This window comes from Coniosporium apollinis, assembly GCF_000281105.1.
Source record: "Coniosporium apollinis CBS 100218 chromosome Unknown supercont1.10, whole genome shotgun sequence".
NCBI classification, from domain to species: domain Eukaryota; kingdom Fungi; phylum Ascomycota; class Dothideomycetes; genus Coniosporium; species Coniosporium apollinis.
In genome coordinates, this window is record NW_006913272.1 from 103,918 (window position 1) to 117,126 (window position 13,209).

The 13,209-nt window shown below is 56.2% G+C and overlaps 9 protein-coding genes across 9 annotated transcripts in view; 4 read left to right on the forward strand and 5 right to left on the reverse strand.

Annotated features, from left to right (window-relative positions):
• Positions 1 to 502, reverse strand: part of W97_02599 (uncharacterized protein) — a gene marked incomplete at both ends in the record, with an annotated part of 1,112 nt that extends 610 nt beyond the window's left edge. The window contains one exon of the mRNA XM_007780499.1: positions 55 to 502. Within this exon, the coding sequence (XP_007778689.1) occupies positions 55 to 502 (448 nt within the window). The remainder of the gene's footprint in view (positions 1 to 54) is intronic.
• Positions 503 to 1,709: 1,207 nt separating this feature from the next.
• Positions 1,710 to 3,171, reverse strand: W97_02600 (uncharacterized protein; the record flags this gene model as incomplete). Its single annotated transcript, XM_007780500.1, has 3 exons — positions 1,710 to 2,584; positions 2,634 to 3,008; positions 3,066 to 3,171. The coding sequence occupies 3 exons, from the start codon at positions 3,169 to 3,171 to the stop codon at positions 1,710 to 1,712; spliced, it is 1,356 nt and encodes a 451-aa protein (XP_007778690.1).
• A 1,714-nt stretch (positions 3,172 to 4,885) lies between these two features.
• W97_02601 (mediator-RNA polymerase II transcription subunit 31) lies at positions 4,886 to 5,358 on the forward strand (the record flags this gene model as incomplete). Its single annotated transcript, XM_007780501.1, has 3 exons — positions 4,886 to 4,960; positions 5,020 to 5,153; positions 5,226 to 5,358. 3 exons carry the CDS (start codon positions 4,886 to 4,888, stop codon positions 5,356 to 5,358), a joined length of 342 nt encoding a protein of 113 aa, XP_007778691.1.
• A 392-nt stretch (positions 5,359 to 5,750) lies between these two features.
• Positions 5,751 to 6,206, reverse strand: W97_02602 (uncharacterized protein; the record flags this gene model as incomplete). The annotated part of the gene is made up of 3 exons (XM_007780502.1): positions 5,751 to 5,783; positions 5,831 to 5,925; positions 6,011 to 6,206. 3 exons carry the CDS (start codon positions 6,204 to 6,206, stop codon positions 5,751 to 5,753), a joined length of 324 nt encoding a protein of 107 aa, XP_007778692.1.
• Positions 6,207 to 6,768: 562 nt separating this feature from the next.
• Positions 6,769 to 7,362, forward strand: W97_02603 (uncharacterized protein; the record flags this gene model as incomplete). The annotated part of the gene is made up of 2 exons (XM_007780503.1): positions 6,769 to 6,780; positions 6,835 to 7,362. The coding sequence occupies 2 exons, from the start codon at positions 6,769 to 6,771 to the stop codon at positions 7,360 to 7,362; spliced, it is 540 nt and encodes a 179-aa protein (XP_007778693.1).
• Positions 7,363 to 7,849: 487 nt separating this feature from the next.
• On the reverse strand, positions 7,850 to 8,104 carry W97_02604 (uncharacterized protein; the record flags this gene model as incomplete). The annotated part of the gene is made up of 1 exon (XM_007780504.1): positions 7,850 to 8,104. One exon carries the CDS (start codon positions 8,102 to 8,104, stop codon positions 7,850 to 7,852), a length of 255 nt encoding a protein of 84 aa, XP_007778694.1.
• A 509-nt stretch (positions 8,105 to 8,613) lies between these two features.
• W97_02605 (uncharacterized protein) lies at positions 8,614 to 9,288 on the forward strand (the record flags this gene model as incomplete). The annotated part of the gene is made up of 1 exon (XM_007780505.1): positions 8,614 to 9,288. One exon carries the CDS (start codon positions 8,614 to 8,616, stop codon positions 9,286 to 9,288), a length of 675 nt encoding a protein of 224 aa, XP_007778695.1.
• Positions 9,289 to 9,913: 625 nt separating this feature from the next.
• W97_02606 (uncharacterized protein) lies at positions 9,914 to 10,405 on the forward strand (the record flags this gene model as incomplete). The annotated part of the gene is made up of 3 exons (XM_007780506.1): positions 9,914 to 10,054; positions 10,105 to 10,267; positions 10,323 to 10,405. 3 exons carry the CDS (start codon positions 9,914 to 9,916, stop codon positions 10,403 to 10,405), a joined length of 387 nt encoding a protein of 128 aa, XP_007778696.1.
• A 351-nt stretch (positions 10,406 to 10,756) lies between these two features.
• On the reverse strand, positions 10,757 to 12,368 carry W97_02607 (ATP-dependent RNA helicase DBP8; the record flags this gene model as incomplete). Its single annotated transcript, XM_007780507.1, has 2 exons — positions 10,757 to 11,819; positions 11,869 to 12,368. The coding sequence occupies 2 exons, from the start codon at positions 12,366 to 12,368 to the stop codon at positions 10,757 to 10,759; spliced, it is 1,563 nt and encodes a 520-aa protein (XP_007778697.1).
• Positions 12,369 to 13,209: the final 841 nt, after the last annotated feature.

The following is a 13,209-nucleotide window of genomic DNA, read 5'->3' on the forward strand; positions in this document are numbered from 1 at the left end:
GGTTTGGAGCGCAGCGAGTAAGGAAGATGGGAGTTAGGGAGAAGGGGGGCGGACCTTGTACATAGTCGGTTTTCATCAGGGGAGACAGGACGTGGGTGATGTTGTCTATGATGATCATGCCTGTTTTTCCGTTGGATGGACCGCTTTCTTCGGATGAGATGCGCTCCGGGGGAGCCTCTGACACCGTTTCTGTGACAGGCTCTACGTGCGGCGATAGAGCCGGCTCTGGCGCCTCCGCCGCGCTGTCAAATAGCATATCCTCCTCGTCCTCATCTTCGCTGTCTCCAATCTTACTTACTGTCCGTCTCATACCCGGTTCTCTCGGCATAGGTGACGACTCGGCAGGTACCGCTTGTGGTCTTTCGAGCTCATCCCTAATCTCACCTATAGCTTCGATCACGCCCACAAAGTCAAAGACACGCATGATCTTGACACGGTCGAGCACCTTAGCTGCGGCTGTCTCTTCATCGGCGTCTTCTTCCACGTCGATAGCAGTAGTCATTGCATCGGCTCCATCACCGGGACGACTGGCGTTGCCAGCATCAGGATCGTAGGATTGGCCAGACTCAGAGCCACTGGCTGACTTGCGAGCTTTTTGGGAAGTACGCTGTGATCTGAGATGGGAGATCAAGGTGCTGTGGAGACGGAGCACGGAGAAGGTGCCGGTTGTATCGATGATCGCAGCGGAGGAGAAGGGGTTGGCAACGAGGTGGGTGGCCAGGAGGTTGTTAGAGATCTGACGAGAAGGGAGAATCAGATACAGTTGAGCGATTTAGTAAGACGGGCCGATGGAAATGGGAAGAGTTGTACGCGGAAGCTGTATCTGTAGATATTTGTCCTCGCCACCTAAACGAAACTTGATGTTGCAGAACGAAAGGGACGTGGATGACACGGAATATTCAGCCTGGCATAGAGACTAAACTGACGCGGCTCGAAAGATGGACGATCTCCAAGGGAAACATCGAATGTTGAACTCCTTAGACACCTACAGCAGTCTTCCCAGTCCCCTTCTCTCCGCTAACGCAGCTGATATTTCCATAGTCAAACCCCCCGCGCAGCGCGTCATCTGTGGCAGAGCATCCGGTACCAACGCGTCTGCGCTTTGGGCTCGGCTCCGACGATTTAGCTGTCAAGGTTTCATAGAGCGTTGATGCTAGGATAGGTTGAGCAGCTGAGGCCGTCATTTTATATTCGTCAAGGTCATGTATGTGTTGAAAAGGTCCGGGTTGAACCAAAGGGGCTTAAGTTCTTCTTGGGTGTTAGGCTTCAATGCAAATATCTCTCTACTGCATTGACTCGGCATAGAATTATGAGGGTCTTTTGTGGTGGCCTTAAGTCTAGCCACCTACCAAGGCAAGTTCAAAAAAGTAGCAGTATAGCAGCACGCCAATCCGATTACGTGGGATATTTCTCAGGGACGGTATAAGCTAAGCTAGGTGTAAAAAGGTGCGTGAAGCCACGCCCCTGCCGCGCCAGTCCAGGCTCAGGTATCCAGCCGTTGCCCAATCTGCGCCATAATCGCCATACAACAACACAATGATACAAAGGAGACTCCTGTGGAAAAGCTGCAGTCTAAAGCTGGCTTTCCCCCTTGGTGAAAGCTTGTGAACAGAAAGGCGTAGCGCGCTCATGAATCGTTGTACCCAACACGTCGATCTGCGTACTGTTTCCCTCTCCCGACATCCCGATAAACCGTGTTGACGACACTCTCACGAGCCCCGTCGCTGCTCCGGCCGCGACCGCCGTCCACCCTTCAGCGACTTGACGCGGCTCAGAAACCCTCCAACGCCCTGCTTCTGTTCGCCGTCACGCCCACTGTCCACCGTTACTCTTCGCTCTAGAGGTACACCTCTCATCGGACTGATAGACGCGCCGGCTCTGCTCGGTTCCTCCACCACTTTCTCACTTTCAGCAACCTTGATCGAAGCGCCCTTCTTCTCATATGCCTCATCGTAATCATCAAAGAACGGGTTCTTCTCGTACATCTTGATACTACCACCCGTAGTCTGCGGACCACTGCGTCCGTTGATCGCAGCGAACTGAGGGGTATCTGGAGAGGTGGCGCCAACAGGACGGACTTCGTAGCGCGCTTCAGGTGATCTGATGGAGCCTTGTTCGCCGAAGCGGGGACGTGGCTGTGAGATGCCGCGGATGCGCTGCGCGAGGGACTTCTTGCGGGTGATACCGTTGTTCTGGAAAGCTTGTGCTTCTGCCTCGGACTCGCGGCGCTGCATGGCGGTGCGCGAAGCTGGTGCGCCTTCGAGGAAGGTCGAGGTGCCGAGTCCGTATGTTTCTTCCCCGTGGATGATTTCGCCTCGGTCCTTGGGATTGAAGGACATTGTGCGGTCGACTGACGGACGCTTCTTCTGTTCGTATGGCTCGGCGCTTGTGGTTGCGTAGTCGGTGAAGCCTTCGGTGCCGCGGCCGTGGAACTGGTCAAGATCTATGTTCTTCTTCAGGGGTCCGGAGCCTCCAAGCGCATTGTTGGCCGACCCAGCTGGGAAAGCCTGCATTGGAGCTCGGTTGTCCTTCCTGCGGTTGCGGTGCGGGTTGCAGGCATCGAAGGGTCCGTCGTGATGGAAGACTAGAAAGCCGGTCAGCAGACGTTCAGTCTCGAGAGAGGTGCTACACACGTCCTGCCCCGTAGATGCCAGTCACGTCTAACTTATCAATCAGATCCACTCCCTGCGCCCTCTTGGGTCTGGCGGTTCGCCCATCGCGCGGCCTCGGGTCTTTGCCCCTCACATCCTTCTCCTTTCGCTTCTCCAGGCGCCTCTTCTCCTCCTCTGTGGTCAATGAGCCTTTGTCAACCATTGAAGATTCGGAGTTGCGCCTCGGTTTTCGGTTCTCACCACGGTCGGGACTGGCAAAAATGTTGAGTTCTTTCAGCTTCGAGGGCGCACGCGGTCCGGCGCGCAACCGCTGTTCCTCTTCGGTGGATCGGGATGGGCGATGGCCTTGCGTGGGCGGTGCTCCAGATTGTTGTGGTGCAGGATAGGGGCTCGTGCCTGCAGGTCCGTTTGTTAGCTCGAGAGTTGTCAGTCAGCGGTTTACGAAGTATGTACCGTTTGCACCGTTGGTCACGGGCGCTTTGTTGTTCAAGGCCATGTCATTCTGCGGTTTCGGGTAGTTAGCGAACAGCGCAACGAAGTCTTTGAATTTCGCGTCCATGATGGGCGCTGTTGAAGATGTTCAGGGACAATGCGATGATCTGCAGAGGTGTGGCATAGTCTGTGCGATACGCCGTGTTACACACGCAGCGCACCCTTATCTGGGATCGGACAGCTGCAGGGGTTGATGTTGTGCCGACGTACAAAGAGCTGCGCGGCCTGGTCTCCCGCCGTCGCCTTCTTTGGCGATGTCCTACCCGCTTCAACAGACATGCCGCCAGCCGGTATTTGTGCTGCTCGAAACGGTTCGCCTTCGAATTCGGCGAGGAATGGATTCCTCGACACCGGTCGGTTGTTGGGGTCGGTTCGCGGTGACGGCAGAGCTGGCGAAGGGAGAGCTGGCGATGCGGCTCCTCGATTGCGGAAAGGGTTGTTCGAAGGCAGGTCGAGCGCCAAACCAGGGGAGGGTCTTCGGTCTAATAGCGCTCGAGATCAGGACGGGTCTGAGTGGCAAAAGAGGAGCGCGAAATTGAGGTACGTGTTTGGAACAGGCTGGGCATGGGAAACCTGGAAGGGCTGCGAAGCGCGCGCAGCAAGGAAACTCACCGGCCATTGCAGGCTGGGGGGCTAGCTCCATGACTGTTTATTGGTGTCTGATCCTGGCAATTCCTCGACCAAGTCCAGCGACAACAGCCAACAAAGACCCGACGTCAGTCGCTGGCAGAGCTGGTGCGAAAGGCAGAGGCAGAGGCGTGGACGCTGCGCGGGAGAATCCCGTGTCAACAATGTCAGGATCGCCGGTTAAGCGACGCCTCCTTTGGTTGCCGTAGCCCAGGAATGAAGGGAGGTACGGAGGTGAGCCCGGGCTAGTCTGAGTGTAATCTGTGCTATCGTCTGAGGATGCAATATCGAGGAGATGCTAATGCACGCTGGCGACTAATTCAGGCTGGTGATAGCTGGGGTGCGGGCGATAGGTGGGGTGGGTAAGGTGAAGGTGTTTGGATTGAAGGGATTTGGCCACGGTCGGGAAGGAAAGAGCGCTCTCGCGTGCTGGGCTGAGGCCGCATTTCAGCACACGTCGCGCCTGCAGCACGAGCACATGCCCGCGGCGATTGCTGTTAATCCTCGTATCCAACGCCCCTATTTGCAGTCTAGAGCGCGATCAGTTTGGGTAGCGTGACAGATCCGCTGATCGATGTTTGTCAGAGTCGCTCGCGCGCCGAGTTCAGGGCCTGATCTCTGGCACCAAACGCCAAACAACGCCCTGGCATCTGCGCATCGAAATGCCAAAATCTCCCCAAATCTCCCACGCTCGCCGGCAGATCGCCGTGGCACCAGTTTCAGCGACACTGCGCCCATTGTGTCACCACTCTCTCTGCACCTCTTTCCTCCGGCAACGGCATCACCAGTCACATGTCCTCCCGCTGCAGACAAAACCCCAGCTCGAGCACGCTCTGAATCCCGCCTAGGGCTCACGCTATCGCCCAACACCGTTACGGCCGGGGTCCACCTGTCAGGGGTCAAACCCCGACCGAGGGACGTTTTGCGGGGAAGGAGCCGGATCCCGGATCCAGCGTGGTCTGCTGCAGCATCTCCAAGCCGCCGTGCGCCAGCAGCGCCTCTTCCGTTCCGCGGTGCTGCTCCGCCATCAACCGCATCTCAGCCCGGCCTTCTTGCACCCGTAGCCTACCAAGAGCTTCGAAAATCAACAAAATCCGCCACCGAAGCATTGGTTCGTTCCCGCATGCATAACCTTGCCCTGTCTTTACACCGCCATGGCCGAGCCGCAGGACTCAGTTCCCAGGGAGGAGTATTACGGTGGCTACTCACGGTTTGAGCTTGAACTGGAGGTACCTCAGCCAACAGGCCTGCTGCTAAAACTAACGTCGCTGACTGAGTTTGGCTGCAGTTCGTCCAGTGTCTCGCCAATCCACACTATCTAAATCATCTGGCTACCCAGAAGCTCCTCGACAACCCCGAGTTCATCGCCTATCTTGACTACTTGCAGTATTTCAAAGAGCCCAAATATGTCAAATACCTAGTGTAAGTCAGGAATCGTCAGACTTCCCTTATCCCAGCCGGCCGAGATGACTGACAGCGCTTTACGTACCGCAGATATCCAGGCCCAACCTTGCGGGCACTTCAGTTGCTGCAGCAGGAGCAGTTCCGTAAAGACATCCTGAGCCCACAGCTCGTTATGAGGATGGTCGAGGAAGGCCTCAAGGCTAGCGAAAGGGACCGTCCCTGAATCCTCCGTCTAGCTCGATTGAACCTTGAGAAGTCACCGCTAGCACACGGCTTAGTTTAAACCTCGCTCCAGTCAACTGGCACACGTCAGCCCCACTGTTTGGATCGCGAGGTTGGATGTGGCTTGGTATTAAAATGCCTTGAACAGGGCTCACAGCGTGTTCCGTATCTAGTACCATGCCACTAGAGCCGCCGCGGAGGCCTTGATGAGTATCATGAGCACGGCACTGACGACAGGGCTGCAGTCACGAGGAGCAAACAAGAGGTCAAGAAGGAAACGCAATGTCTGAATACTTTTCTTCTTCTATCAAACCTGAACACCGGGTATCTTTATGGCCGTGCAAAAATGCCCACACATGCGCCCCCGGCAAATGCATAAATCCCCTCGTTCCTCTACTCTCTCCACTGCTTTGCACACGTCGTACACTACCATCGTCAGCTCAGTCATTCCAGCTCGCCGCCCCTCGACCTACCCTAAAGAACGAAGTCATAGGCTCATCCGCGCTTCGAATCTGCAGCTGATAGAAGTACGCCTCACTTCCCTCGCACTTCTCGTTCGGGCATTGCACTGTACTGTATCAGCGCTCTTCCTTATTCCCTTCTCTGCTTCGTCAGAGCTCCTCCTCGCCCAGGCCCAACAAACACAAACTCACCCTCGGTCTTGTCAGCATTCTTCCACGTATCCGCCCCGCCCATGACATCCTCGACCTCCTTCCGCTTCATGGTCTTGCGCTCGTAGTACCGCTTGTCGAGCACGTATTGATAGGGGCAGGTTCGGCATTCGAAGGCGTTCTTGTCGGAGAGGTGCGGGGAGACGTCGTTGTGAGGCAGCCGGGCGACGGTGAGCATGTTGCTGCATGCTGGGCAGACTGTAGGTAGGCGTACTCGTTAGCTAGATGTCCAGAGGAGGGTGACTACTGGCCAACTGGGGATTCTCGCGTCATAGATGCCGTGGAGAAGGGGACGAAGCGGAGGATTAAGAGAAGGAGACATACAGAGCAACATCTTGCTAGCTTTGCACCGCTCTAATCGGTATGAGTCCCATATGAACTTTTGACTTGCTTCGCGCAACTTGCAGGATTCCACACACACAAGCCTTATCGATAACTACCGGCGCAATGTAGCGGGCCGAGAAACCGGGAGCGGGCGCTTTCAGCCGCCTTGTCACCTTGTCACAGCCGCTTGAGACGCGCGCCAGCTTTATTTAGAGACAACTCACTTTCTTGCCAGATTTCTCCTCCACACACGTAGGAGTTGCTTACGAATTATTGTGGACAGCAAGTCCTTCAAATCCCTCCACTGCCTCAGATCTACAAACCACACCACTACCGCACTTTCGAAGCGCCCCTAAGCACCCCACGTACCACCACGTACTCTTGCCGGGCTCCGAAGCCCCAAGCAACCGCCCTAGATGGCCGACGAGGTACTACTCGCTTCGCAAGCGTCCGCCAAACAGCCACACTAACAATCCATCAAGGGCGCCTCCCCTCAAGAACTGATCCTCGAAGCCTGCCGCCGCAACAACACCGATCTGCTCTCCGAAGTCCTCACCGCCCTCTCCAAAGCCTCCAAAAACCCGACCGCCCACATCGCCAGCACCCTCAACACTGCCCGCGACGGCATCGGCAACGGCGTCCTCCACCTCGCCGCCTCAACCGGCTCCTACGACGTGCTGGACATCCTGCTCGACCAAGAAGGACTGGAGATCGACGAGCTGGACCGGCTGGAGCGCGACACGCCGCTCCACAAAGCCGTGCGCTTCGTCAACGGCCTGAGTCAAGAGGAGTGGGCCGAGGGACACGCGGTCGTGGAGATTCTGCTAGACGCGGGGTGTGACCCCAGGATACGGAATAAGGCGAAGCTGAAGCCGGGGGAGCTGGTGGATCCGAGGAACCAAGAGTTGAGGGCGATTCTGCAGAGGGCGGAGTTTGCGTTTTTGGCGGGGGATGATGTTGTCAGGGAGGATGGGGATGATGGACAGGGGAGTGGGAGCGAGAGTGATTAGGGGCGGTTGGGGATGAGGAGACGAGAGCAGTACATGTTGGTGAGTGGGCGGGAAGCGCTGGAATAGGCCGCTGTTTGGAGGCATCTTGTATTGTAAGCATAGCACGGAGCGAGTGGATAGACAGCGGAGAATTTCTCTGATAGCATTTGCTACCCTTGATAGAGGGACGATCCTCTGAGAGATCTCTGAACCATCAGGTAGTGCTCCCTGCACTCTTGTTTGATTCCCCTTGTTGTTGCTGAAGCAACAAATCTGATTCTGGATGATCCTGCAGTCTTGCGCAGAACAGCTGCCATGCCATGAAGCTTTATCCGTTCCTCGGACACTTCCGCAGCAAGCCCATCATCGATCCCATACCCATCTCTCCACCCTCGCCTTGCACTCCCCAGCACCCTGCACCAAACTCTCAGTTCCAACCATCATCCATCAGCAACGTCTTTCACACCACTCGTAAAACCCATGGAGTTCTCCTCGTCCTCCCGCTCCATCAATCCTCCACCGCCGGCGGCTTCCCCACCGGCTGCACCATCTTCTCGACCATCTGCAGCCTAACCTTCTCCCTGGGCTCGCCCAGCCCGATGGCCATGTACTGGAGCAGCGGAGGGTGGCCCACGTAGGACGCGTAGCTGTCGCGCGCGATGTTGGACGTCCATTCGAACTTTGTCGTGTCGGCGTGCCCCGTGCCGACGTAGCGGGACTGGAGCGCTTCGAGCTGTTGTTGCGCGCGGAGTTTGTCGGCCATTGCTGAAGAGGGGAGATAAGGCGGTCTGGGGTACGAGCGGTGAGGGAGCGGAGAGGTAGAAGGCGGGGGTGATGCTGTTGAGGAGGGTGGTGTGGTAGAGAAGGCGTGGAGTGTGTGGAAGGTGTGGAGACGGTCTTTGTGAGGTTGGCGGTTTGGCGGGAGGCGCTTGGGGGGTGCGGATGTAGCTGTTTGAGGTGTCTGCGGCTCGGTGGAGTCGTAGTCGTGAGGCGGTCAAGACTATTGCAGCGTGTTTGAGTTGAATGCAGGTGGTGTTGGTGCAGTGAGCTTTTGATCTGACGATGTTTTGTCGGAGAAAGTTCGGAGCTCCGAGAGAGCTCTCAAAGCATTCGAAGCCGTGAACGCCATTAGCATATGAGTGATGAGGACCCGGATATGGCATTCCTTCTGTCAAGAGTAGGGAAGCGGCACGGATTCATAGCACAGCGACTGCCGCCCAGGCCGGCTTCGTAACGACGACGAACTACCGCACCGCGGGCGCAACCAGCAACATGGCTACGGGCCCAATAACCCCAGCCGACGACATGGCAGACAGCGTGCGCTCTCTCTCGCCAACAGCTCAGGAACCCGCCGCCTACAATGGCACCCGCGACACTAGCGTCTTCGACGATGCTGTTATGCACCTTGTGCTCGAACCTCCCTCGCCCTCCGGCATCGTCATCTTAACCGATACCAACGAACAACCAGTCAATCACCACAGCATCCGCCTCGCCGATATCGACCCTCCCTCCCTCCCTACAATCCCCGCCCACGAGCTTCCCCTCCCCCTCACCGACCCTCGCCGCATCTACCGCTCCCCCCTCCCTGGCCTCCTCCTCACCCATCCCAATGGCTCCCCCGAAGGCGGCCCCTCCCCCTTCTCCTCCATTCCCACCACACACGACGAATTCGCACAGCACTTCATCCGCTTGCACGGCATCCGGAGCCCCGAAGAGCTGGAGCGGCGGCTCGGTGCAGCGATGCAGGAGCAGAAGGACGAGCTGAGGCGACGGATGAGGAGGAGGGAGGAGGCGATTGAGCATAACGCGAGGATTGAGAAGGAGATTCGGAATTTGGTTGATCAGAGGGCTATGGAGGTGAAGCTGGAGGAGAAGCTTAAGGCGGGTGCCGCGAGGAGGCGGGAGGAGAGGGAGGAGAGGGAGAGGAAGAGGAGGAAAAGGGTGTGAGTGGGGCTTTGGGGCTTGAAAGGATAACAATGCGGGCGGTGGGGACGTGGCAACTCCAGGAGCTCACAGAATCCTGGCGATGTGTTTGGCGTTTGGTGTTTGTATGCTCAGTAGGGCGTTTGGGGCGAAGAAGCAGATGGCGGTTGTTAGATACCCAGGAGCACACTAGCGCTCTAGTATTTCAATCACGCTGTTACGGTCAGGACAAGTCTGCAGAGGTACGTGTTCAGTAGCAAACGTTGCTCAGGTGACAAACAGTGCTAATAGAGGTATAATTACAGGTAAATCACTCTTGAACCTCCATCCGCAAGATATCCTAACTAAGCTACAGAAAAATTCAATTATTAGCCATTCTAGGCAGTATATGCATTGCTGGCCATTGTACGTGGCCACTTGCAATGTCGGGTCACGTGCAACAGCTTGTGAAGAAGTGACAGAGACCTGAGCGACGTGCAAAGAGCGAGGTGAAGCTGGGTAAGCGACTGCATTCACTGCGTCTCCAGCTTCCTTTCCGCCACCCAGTCTTCCTATCAACATCCATCTTCATCTTCCTCTTTCCGCATCAACAACACAACCCAGTTTCAACATCAACGTGCCGAATTGAAAATCAGTCATACAAACAACCATGTATCCACAGATCGTCTTTATCCGCGATAAGATGCCCGTCCTCATTGACCGCGCCAAAGAGCTGCAAATTCTCTCTCCTCACTGGGTCCTCAGTATAGGCAAGGAAGCCAAGTTCATAAGCACTCTAGAAGACAAGCTCGTCCGTGTTCCCTTGGTCACTCTGTTCGCACTCAACTGATCCACCGATAGCGCGCCACTCTACCCAGACTGATTTCGCAGTTTGGCGTAGAGGCCACGAAGGAGGCCGCACCGGACTGGGAGTGGGATTGGAAGCGCAACTGTTGGCGCGTTGTCTTCCGCATCCCCATCCGCGAGGTCGAAATGGACCACGAAGTCGTCCTGCTGAGTGCTTGTGAGTAAAGGACGACGATCCTAGTGGCTTGATGCTGGTCGCTGATGGCGACTAGGCACGTATCAGACGGGCTTTGGCTGGCGCGTTGAGGAGATGACGGGAGGGTCGCGAGACCAGGGAGTCTTGCCGGCGAAGTAAGTGACGACCCCTAGCTTTTCCCCTGGTCCTGCCGCTGCCATACTAAAATATGAATTTGTAGCAGCGGAGAAGACGAGGACTGGGAGCTCGTTTGAGTGGCGCCTTGTTCGGAAAGACGCCGAAGCATCACGACAGCATGGCTTAGCCACGAGAGTACGATAGGAGGACAAAGGGATGCTGCAAGCTCTGAGGGTGGGATTTGTTACAGTAGATTTGATGATCTTAACGGGCTTCCGCTTCGTGATGCCGTTCGTCTAACATGCTTGGTCATCACAGGGCCCTCTCCGTTCGACCATTGAACATAGAATAGTACAATTTCAATTGCCTCTCAGCTACCATAGATTCGCAGCATCAACGCTTCGCCCTCTTGACCATGCCCTTCTTCCTATTTCCAACAACATCCCTCCCCTCCTCGATCTGCAGCAGCGCCTCCCTCTTCTTCTCGCCTACAACCTTCAGCCCATCTCTGATAACCCTAGTCTCAAGGTTGACGTCCGGCTCCTCATACTCCGCCATCTTCTTCCCCACGCGTTCCTCAATCGCCAACACCAGCTCAACATCCCTCTGCCCAACAAAGGTGACGCTCTCGCCCTTCCTGCCTGCTCGCGCCGTTCGGCCAACCCGGTGAATGTAGTCGTCCGGGTCACGTGGGACGTCGTAGTTGATCACTAGCTCTACCTCCGGGATATCGAGACCTCGGGCCGCGACGTCTGTGGCGACGAGTATGCGTGCTGCCTTGGCGCGGAAACGGGCGAGGTTGGCTATTCGGTCCCGCTGGGGGAGCTTGGAGTGTAGCGCTGTGACTCTGTGTTCGAGCAGTCGGAGCATGTACTCGAGGAGCGTGGCGGTGCTCGTACGGTTGCAGAAGATGATGATGGATTTGGAGAGGTTGGCTGGTGTTAGCAGGAGGACGTGCAGGAAGGATTCTCGCTGCGTGACAGGCGCCTGGAGGTACTTTTGCTGCAGGGTCGGAGGTATAGCTAGGACTTCGGTGTCGACTTCGCAAACGAAAACTGGAGGTCGCCCAGGTGGAGTGGGTTGGTCTTTCAATGCGAGGACTTGATCCGTCATTGTTGCTGTGAAGAGACAGGTTTGGCGTTCTGTCCTGGGCGGAAGGACCGAGAAGCAGGTATCGAGGTCTGGCAACATACTGCCCTTCTCGCTCGGTGCAAGGAGTCGATCGGCTTCGTCCAGTACTACGAAGCGAGTCCGACGAAGGCCACATATCGTATCCTCGCCTGAGGTGTTGATGTGATCAGCCAGCCGGCCGGGGGTGGCGATGACCACGTGAGGACGCTGTGAAAGGGCAATAGCCTGAGCGCGCATGTCTCCGCCCCCTGTGATGAGTATAGACTTCAACGACTGCGGTGCTGAGATTGCTTTAAACTGTTCATGAATCTGCAAAGCGAGTTCCCTGAGGCTCCGGTCAGCACGCAAGGTAGATGGAGCTCTATGCATCTTACCTTGTTGGCGTCAGGATCACAGCAAAGATGCCCCTCGGATCTTCAGCCCATGCCTGCAGGATCGGGACTGCGAATGCTACAGTCTTTCCGGACCCCGTACGGCTGCCACCGATACAGTCTCTGCCCTGCATAATCTGAGGGATGGCAGCCTTTTGTATTCCCGTAGGATGCTTGATCCTGAGGGCCGAAAGGGAGGCTACAAGCCATGGATGCACGCCCAAGGTCGCAAAACTCGTACTGCTCTTGCCCTGTACCGCCGCTTGAACCGAATCGGGCTCGCCAGAGTCCTTAAGCAGCAGACCAGTCTTCTTGGCTCTTATACGGGAAAGACTTGAAGTGGGTAGCGATGACTGCGGATGGACATGATTCTCTAAAGATGGAGACAATCTTCTGCGCTTCCTCGACCCATCGTAAGAGACTTTGACGTGAGAACTGGAATCTGAAGCATCCAGATCACTTTCAGGACCTGGCGGTGATCCGCTTCTAGACGACACAGACATAGTGGAGAACCCCAGCCAGCCCGGGCGGAAGTAAACGCGAAAGCCTCCGTAGATTGAGAATCTAGACAGCTTTGCCGCGCAGTACAATCCGACTCTCTAGGCAGAGGTGAAAATTATGTGCATCCTGTATCAAGCACGTGATCTTGAGGCTCACGCTCAGAAAGTTTTCGGGAGCTCGGGCCGGCAAGATCGCTTACGTGATTGCAGCGGCAGCGAGACGGGGATACGCCGGGGACGAAAACCCCATCTTACCGAAGGTATGGAAATCGCATCTTCGCCAGAATCCTTGCAGGATTTTGTGGCTGTATCAATGGTGCTGCCCACTCACACAACAAGTCAATCTCATCTCACAGCCCTTCCAACTGGCAACAAACTATGGCTTGAAATGGAAACAAAATCCTCCTCTACTCGTATCATCCGTGGAGTCGTAGAAGGCGAGTTGAACGGCTAACAACTGACCCTCGGACCCTGGACGAGCACCTGCAGCTCGTGACCGCCCTTCCTGCCAAGATGCGGCTGGAGCAACTAGCGTCAAGTCGATGACGACCCAGATCTCAGTTCAAACGCCTCTTTCGGTTATTTTGTTGAGACCTCATCGCTGTACCTTACAGACACCCCGGAATTCGCTGTAATCTTGCTTGTGCCTTGCCGTTTCAGCTGTAGCACATGCTTAGCACCACAGCTCTTTACCGAAGTCGGAATGTGCGTACGGGGGCAGTTTCCTCGGCGCGCTGGGGCAGTCGGAGCTCTGTGCGGACGCCGCTCCTTTTCAGTGCAGCCACATCTCGGTAAACAGACAAACTCTCGTGCTTTTTCCACCACCGCTCCCTGTGCCGTGGTG